The sequence below is a fragment of the Adiantum capillus-veneris genome, chromosome 29, assembly GCF_014529385.1.
Source record: "Adiantum capillus-veneris isolate H3 chromosome 29, ASM1452938v2, whole genome shotgun sequence".
Lineage (NCBI taxonomy): Eukaryota > Viridiplantae > Streptophyta > Polypodiopsida > Polypodiales > Pteridaceae > Adiantum > Adiantum capillus-veneris.
This window is the reverse complement of record NC_140959.1, coordinates 50255857-50263218: the sequence shown is the minus strand read 5'-3', so window position 1 is coordinate 50263218 and position 7362 is coordinate 50255857. Positions and strand designations below refer to the sequence as shown.

General features: G+C 46.2%; 1 protein-coding gene across 2 annotated transcripts; it reads left to right on the top strand.

The window, feature by feature from the left end:
• The first annotated feature begins 2865 nt into the window (after nt 1-2865).
• Nucleotides 2866-4925, top strand: LOC147419180 (stem-specific protein TSJT1-like). Of its 2 annotated transcripts, none has more exons than XM_086505738.1 (5): nt 2866-2999; nt 3250-3467; nt 3594-3834; nt 3989-4109; nt 4518-4925. In XM_086505738.1, the coding sequence occupies exons 2-5, from the start codon at nt 3277-3279 to the stop codon at nt 4694-4696; spliced, it is 732 nt and encodes a 243-aa protein (XP_086361864.1). In that variant the 5' UTR covers nt 2866-2999; nt 3250-3276; the 3' UTR covers nt 4697-4925. The 2 variants fall into 2 exon arrangements, with proteins under 2 accessions (XP_086361864.1, XP_086361865.1); XM_086505739.1 differs by having other exon boundaries at nt 2876-2999; nt 3239-3467.
• The last annotated feature ends 2437 nt before the right edge of the window (nt 4926-7362 follow it).

The window sequence follows — 7362 nt, the reverse complement described above, 5'->3', positions numbered from 1 at the left end:
GTCCAATATGTAAGTGTGTATCTCAAAAAGTGAAGGGTTCTAGGAGTTCTGTTTTAGGTGCAACATGAAAGGTCAAAGACCTTAGCCAATGTTGTACTCTCATTTCAAAATTTCAATATCAATAAAGGAAAGGGAAAGGAGAGGATCCATGTTAAGGGTGGTTGAGGAAGTTGAATCCCTCTCTACCTTCAACGTCTCTAACACTAGTTCTTTCAAACTCTCTTGCATTGGCACAACTCTTGCTCTCTCTTCTCTGCGTGCTTGCTTGCCATATCCATGGAAGTTGAGGGGGAGAGTGAGGATGATGGGGATGATTATTTTCTATGTGCCATAGCCATAGCTTGACTTCTTTGAGTGTGCATGGGGATTTTCTTGGTAATGGGAAACTCTTTGCAGGTTCCATGGTGAGAGGCCAATCCTCAAGCATATATTTTGCTACTTGTTCTCGGGCTGTGTGTGCATTGAGAGCATGGGTGAGAGTGGTGTTCAGAGTGGATTTCTTTTGCCACCCCAGTTTGCTGCAAGCCTTCTTATGTAGCTCCGAAGGACCAAGAAGGTCATTGCAACCTTCAAATTTCAGGATTGTTAAGAGCACATCAAACTTGTCTTGGTCATATATTCTTCTAATTTCTCTCCCCTTGTGCACGCACACAAGGGGAGAGAAATATCTCTTTAATTTCTCTCCCCTTGTGTGTGTGTGTGTGTGTGTGCACGCACGCGCACGCGCACGTGCACACACACACACACACACACACACACACACACACACACACACACACACACACACACACACACACAATGAGGACCTCAAAGTTGTCCTCTAATGGACCTTCTGTTTGAAGGGTCTTATGAAATGTTTCAAGACTATACATGTCACATTATAACTCTCTCTCTCTCTCTCTGTGTGTGTGTGTGTGTGTGTGTGTGTGTGTGTGTGTGTTTGGGCACAATTACTACCTTTGGTGGGCAATTTGTCGCCTTAAAATGTCATCACCTATTGCTGTCCTAGGTCAAGGAATGTGCATATTCTTGCAAATCTATACGTAGCTTTTGAAACACTGTAGCAGGTGACTTGTCTAGACAATGTCACCTTGGCTAGCTCCAATTAAGGAGGCTTTTATAATTCTAAATGCTATTAACATGTCAAAGGAGGTGTTGTATACCACTGGGAGCACTCATGACCAGTGTTCAAGAGTTAAAGTTTGGTGGGCCTCGTGCATTTTTTGACCATATGAGTATATGGACTCCCTGCATGTGTTCTCTCTCTCTCTCTCTCAATGTCTCTCATGAGAGTGTGTGTGTGAATAAGAAGAGGAGTTTAAAATAACCTGTCTATCAAGAAGGACCTGAGTTCAAGCGTCATTGGATAGACCATTGAGGTCTCTTGCAATTATTTCTATGATGTTAAAAATTGTCTCCTACGCCCCCCCCTCCCTCCCTCTCTCTTGAAAAAAAAGCACACATCCCAACTGCATATCCCTCCCTCTCTCTCTCTCTCTCTCTCTCTCTCTCTCTCTCTCTCACACACACACACACACACACACACACACACACACACACACACACACACACACACACACACACACACACACACACACACACACACACACAGAGCCATGCAAGGTTGACACACACACCGTACAAAAAGAAGTTTTTGTATGTCACTTGTGATCACACTTAGGCCCAATTCACATAAGGCGGCGACAGCTGAGGGAGACCCTCCTGCAACCAACCAACTAGCGCCATGTCAGTCACCCTGTTCACACAGCGCGGAAGCAATGCGTATTGTCAACTGCTAGCTCACCGAAGAGTTCGCAAGGTTTTCTTCCGACCCCCCCCCCCCCCCCCCCCATCTTCTCTTCCACCCTCCATGGATGCTAGAAAAGACACGTTGGCAGTACCTTTTCATTTTGTATTCCTCTTTTCAAATGAAAAAAATTCCATTTTTTTTGTCTTCTAGTGTTTCTTCCGCCCTGTCCCTTGGGTAAAGGGGCCAATAGCGGGGTGGGTGCCTGTCAAAGGACCCGCCGACCCCTAAAATATGAAAAGCGAAACCCAGTTCTAGTACACCCAGCAGCTGGTGCTTTCACGACTAGCTCAACACGGGGTTAAACCCGTGCCGTCCGATGCAAGTTCGAGCCTTGCTGGCAACGGAGTCTCAAAATACGCCCTGGTTAGTGATTCCAATGACATTCTTTTTTGTTAGATGGGATTTCAACGAATGCCCCCGATCACAACCTGTTCGACGTCGCGCACGAAATCGCCGCAGGTCAGTACTCTGCAGCGCTATCAGTTGCACCCTTCCATGCTCAGAACGAAGCAGCACAGAGAAAAAGCGCCCGCCATATCCTTAGGGGTCTTAAATATGGCCCCTTTAATTCACATTGGGTGGAGGAAGACAACACCCATTCTCGCTTGCAGTCTCCCCACTGTGAACATTTAGCTGGTGGAAGAGTGGATAATGCACATCCTCCATCCGGAAGATGGCCTTTTAGGGGTCATCTTCCGCTTCCCCACTGTGGACCGAGCCAGATTTGGCACACGAAGGCCCTACATGCTCTCTCTGTCTCTCTCTCTCTCTCTCTCTCACACACACACACACACACACACACACACACACACAACATCAACGAACTATTTGTAAATGGAATTTGGTCATTGGTGATCACACTGATTGGGTAGCGTTTGGACAAAAATATAGTGTGGGGGGAAAGAGAGATTCTCCACGAGTGGACACAACCCTTGAAAACATCACTCAAAGCCCCTCAAATATTGATATTATAAATAGTGGCAAGATATATAGATTTATCTAACCTGACGCCCATGTGAATCGATGCCACGTGGAGTGTTGCCACGTCATCGTCCTCTTTGCATGGCTTTTCTTTTATAATGTCGAAGCGCGCCTTTCGCATTTCTGTGTATCGGGTCACCTAATTAGCGCAAGCTCGCCATCGCCCACAAGCACCCCTTCCGTTTGTCGTCTCTTTTCGACTGTGCAGGTGCGCTTCTCTCTCTCTCTCTCTCTCTCTCTCTCTAGATCTCACACACACACACACACACCACACACACACACATGTAACTCGACCTTTTGGATGTTTCCATATTGATCTGCTGGAAGAATCTCTTGACATGCTAAAGAGCGCACATGAGAGAGAGAGAGAGAGAGAGAGAGAGAGAGAGAGAGAGAGAGAGAGAGAGAGCTTTGTGTGTATGGGTAGTAAGAGAAGCAAATTCTTAGTCTTTTTGCAGATACTAAGAAAATTTGTGTCAGCCAACATGTTGGCCGTCTTTAATGATGCAATTGTGCACGGGCCGGAAGCAATTTTGTCTCCAGGAGCTGCCAAGTGCAGCTCTAGTGAGCTTGCTGCAAAGTTCAACGAAAAGCACAAAGACATGGTTTTCCTCGGCTTTGAGGGCAACTCAAGCATGGCGTATACTCATCAAAAGCAGGCCCTTCTGACACCAAGGTATTTAAAGTGTGCAGTTATTTATTTGTAGGTTGTTTGTTTCATTGGGCTGAAAACTGATTTGTTAGTACTTCTTAAGTTTGTTAATCCTGGCGATCATGCCTAATTATTATGTATGGTGCCCAGGAGTTTTGCAGCTCTGGATGACATTTTCTGTCTCTTCGAGGGTGCCTTGGAGAATTTGCCGGCACTTCGGCAACAATATGGGATGTCAAAGTCTGTGAATGAAGCTCTGCTTGTCATAGAGGCGTACAAGGCATTAAGAGATCGTGCCCCATATCCTCCCAACCAAGTTGTGGGAGACCTTTCTGGTCACTTCGGATTTATTCTGTTCGACAACCATAAAAAGAAGATTTTTGTTGCCAAGGTAGTTTGCCTGCAAAATTTAGTTACGCTTGGTGTGGTGCTTCTTATAGATACGTACTCAATTCTTTCGGTAGTCGTTCATATTTGCTTCTTTGCGGTAACTTGTATTGTAAGAATGTAGCGGCTGGCTATATAGCATTGGGTTTTGGGTGCAGGATATGTTTGGAAAGGTACCGATGTTTTGGGGAACAACCTCTGATGGGTTGGTTGTGTTCTCTGATGATGAGGAACTCATTAGGAAAGCGTGTGGGAACTCTACGGCTGCATTTCCTCAAGGTATAGTATGCTTTCTCTTCTCTGCATCGGGTGAATGTCAAGCATCTCAAGGATAGGCTTTTGCACCTTGCTGTTTATCGCAGTTGGTATTGAAGTTGGGCTGCATTCTCTAACCAGAGAGATTGTTGAAACTTATGAATTTGGGTATCTAGGTTGAATCTGGGTCGTCGTCTAGACCTAAAGCTGTCTGTTCATTGTGCATGAAAGGCTTACACTGAGCTGTGCATTTCTTTTCATGTGAGCGTCGAAAATATCGACATTGCTGGCTGCTCTCCCCAAGTCTCGGGGAGTGCACCTCAAAATATACTTTGTTTAACTTGCAGAAGGGGTCTTTTAATTGCTAACTAGAGGAAACTCGTAAGTCTAGCAAAATAAAAAGGGGTGCCCAACTCATGTTTTTATGTGCAGGTTGTTACTTTTCAAGTGACAGTGGCTTAAGAAGCTATGAGCACCCATTGCAAGAAGTAACCGCTGTTCCTCAGGTGGACAGCCAAGGGCAAACCTATGGTTCTACCTTCAAAGTGGACTTTCAGAGAAGCTTATCGAGAGATCGATCGGGTAACATAAGGTCTTGGGGCGTGGTCTAAATGCAACCTGAACACTTACCATGGGCTTGTACATACATAACTTGTTCATATATGAGGTGTTGAGATGATAACTTCTAGTCTCAACACTACAGCTTTGTGGCAATATATCATGAAAGTGGTATTACATTGTCACTTCATATTCCTGTATTGAAGCTATGCAAGATGTTATGCAGAGAGAAATGGTGAAATTGTAGCAATAAAGAAAATCATGAGAAGTTTCTGTCGAAAATCTTTTCGTGTATATTAGTAGCCAAGGAAGTTTAGCCTGTGGCAGGCATTTCATTTCATTTGCATAAGAAAAAGCTAGATAGAATTTTTTGACATGTCTGTGTTGGTTAGCAACGTGTGAGTGACATGTAGAGAGAGTCAGCCAAATTTCCTCCTCATAAAAGATGGAAACTGGGAGTAGAACTAAAATTTTGCCCGTTTGCAAGGACTTTCAAACCACAAGAAGTTTTGGACAAATTCTCACAATAATTCCCACATTGTGACTTATCTCAACATCATGAGCTTCTGTGAGGGAGGCACCGCATGCCTAGCTAGGTTCGATTGGGGGCTGGGCGGGCCGGCGGTCCCCAACCCCCAATCGTACCTAGCTAGGCATGCGGTGCCTCCCTCACAGAAGGTCTTTTTCTTTTTCTTGTGAACTGTTTCTTTGTAATTTTTTACTGGTTTTTCTCTCCTCTCCCCCTCGCCCTCTGTCTGTGAAATTGGCTAATCTCGATTTTCTTCCTGCTCTTAAGCGTTATTGTAAAAAAAGATGACCAGCCAGGACTGCTGCTTTTTCCACATAGATCTTGTAGAAAAAGATGACCCGCTGATTTTTCCCTTGAGACTCCCCAGAGAAACGAAGCACCCTTTTGAACGGGTTGTAGCAGGTTCCCTGTGCTCGACATGTGGAAACTGTTGAGCTAAGGAGGTTGATGGACGCTATTAGCATATGATGGATGCTGATGTGTCAAAGATCCAGCATCCAGCGGCCGTTGTACTGATTACTGATTACGTTGAGGAACAGCAACTAGATGGACGGTGCATAGCTGCAGCCCCCCGACCGCTGACCTCGAGCCGCAACGAGAACCTCATGATTTGGCTGGGGCCTCCCTCAGCATCTGTGTTTGGTGGATAAGTCACAAGCCACAACTGTCTTGTAGGCTGTGCGCTCCCTAAAGGGTCATTTGGGAATCTGAGAGCTGATAGGAAAAAGGTTGGTGTTGCCGCAAAAGTAACAGGTAGCGCCAATGTTGTCTTTCCATAGAAGGCAAACTGTTTGGTGAGAAATCGCCGGTACAGGTGTGACTGTTGCACCCACCACTGCGTCTTGGGCCGTGCTGTGCGGTGCGGTGCGACTCCATTGATGGGAATGGGCTGGGATGGTGATATTGGTTGCACAGATGATGAGGCACGGCAGCTTCAGCAGTGACACCATGTGTCACCTGTGCCGGCTTACCTTTCAACTTTTCAAAGAAGATGATGCATTTGCAAGTTTCGTATGTGCCTAGTGAATCGTGATGGGTTGAAAAGAGAGACTTGATAAGTAGGACACATCAGTGCAACACGGAACTCTAGTGAAGAGGTGAGTGAGTCTGTGTCAAACTCGTGAGTGTTGACCATCTGGGAATGGAGACCAGTGTTCGGGAAAAATCATTTTCCCAAACATACAAAATGCCTTTACTTGAATTTGCCAAGAGGAAAATTTAGAAAATTAGGTTACTTTTTCAGGTTTTTACACTATTTTTCTCTATTTTGGGGCGGAATTTCTCTTTTTCCTCTTGCGCTCAACCGGCATTTTGGAAATTGAAAATGGCACGATATTAAGCTGAGACACATTTTTCCCGAACGTTGATGGCGACTATACTTTTCCTTTCCAAAGCCATAAGAAACTATTTTTGCAAATTTCCTACAATCCTTTTTAACTGCAGCATTTTTCTAACACTTCTCTGCAAAGAGTAAGCTGCCCCAAAACCCCCCATCTCGCACGTGCGGCTTCAAATGGGATCTACGGTTGAGGTGATTCGGGCCGTCAGATGCACATTTGTAAGTTCGAGACATTTGGTAAATTCGGGTAGGCTTGAAAATTTGAGGCAGGTTGCACCCCATGTCTTGAACCCGTGACCTCCCCAACCACTGCGAGCAATGTGCGAATCCGTGACCCTTCCCCTCTCTCTTTTGAAGGGTGTTGCAACCTTCTAATGTTAGGGTTGATGGGGATGGGGCGGGCTGTCCTCGTCACTATATGGCACGGCCTTGGGCCAGAGGGGATACAGGGCCCAAATTTGGGGCGCGAAGCGGCTTTAATCTCCGTTGTCGGATCACAAAGTGAACTAGGGGTGAACTAAGGGTGGGTGAACTGAGGGTGAACTAGGGGCAGGGAAGCTAGGGGTGGGTGAACTAGGGGCGCCTAAACTAGGGTATGATCATGTGCCATGCCAACATGGACAGCGACGCGCGCTAGCGTGGTGGTAGGGCATTCGTGTGGCAACCGAGACGTCCCAGGTTCGACCCACACCCCGCGAAGGCGGGTGAACTAGGGGGGTGAACTAGGAGTGAACTTGGGGTGCCATTTTTGCCCCGAGTTCACCCCTAGTTCACTCCCAATTCACTGCGTGATCCGACGACCGAGATTAAAGCCGCCTCACGTCCCCAAATTTGGGCCCAAGATCCCCTCT

What these genes read in the sequence shown, in the direction of transcription:
- LOC147419180 (XM_086505738.1), top strand. Translation starts at nt 3,277, where the DNA reads ATGTTGGCCGTCTTTAATGATGCAATTGTGCACGGGCCGGAAGCAATT. An exon ending in CAGGCCCTTCTGACACCAAG is followed by an intron (nt 3,468 to 3,593) that starts GTATTTAAAGTG and finishes TATGGTGCCCAG; the next exon opens with GAGTTTTGCAGCTCTGGATG. An exon ending in TACGGCTGCATTTCCTCAAG is followed by an intron (nt 4,110 to 4,517) that starts GTATAGTATGCT and finishes TTTTATGTGCAG; the next exon opens with GTTGTTACTTTTCAAGTGAC.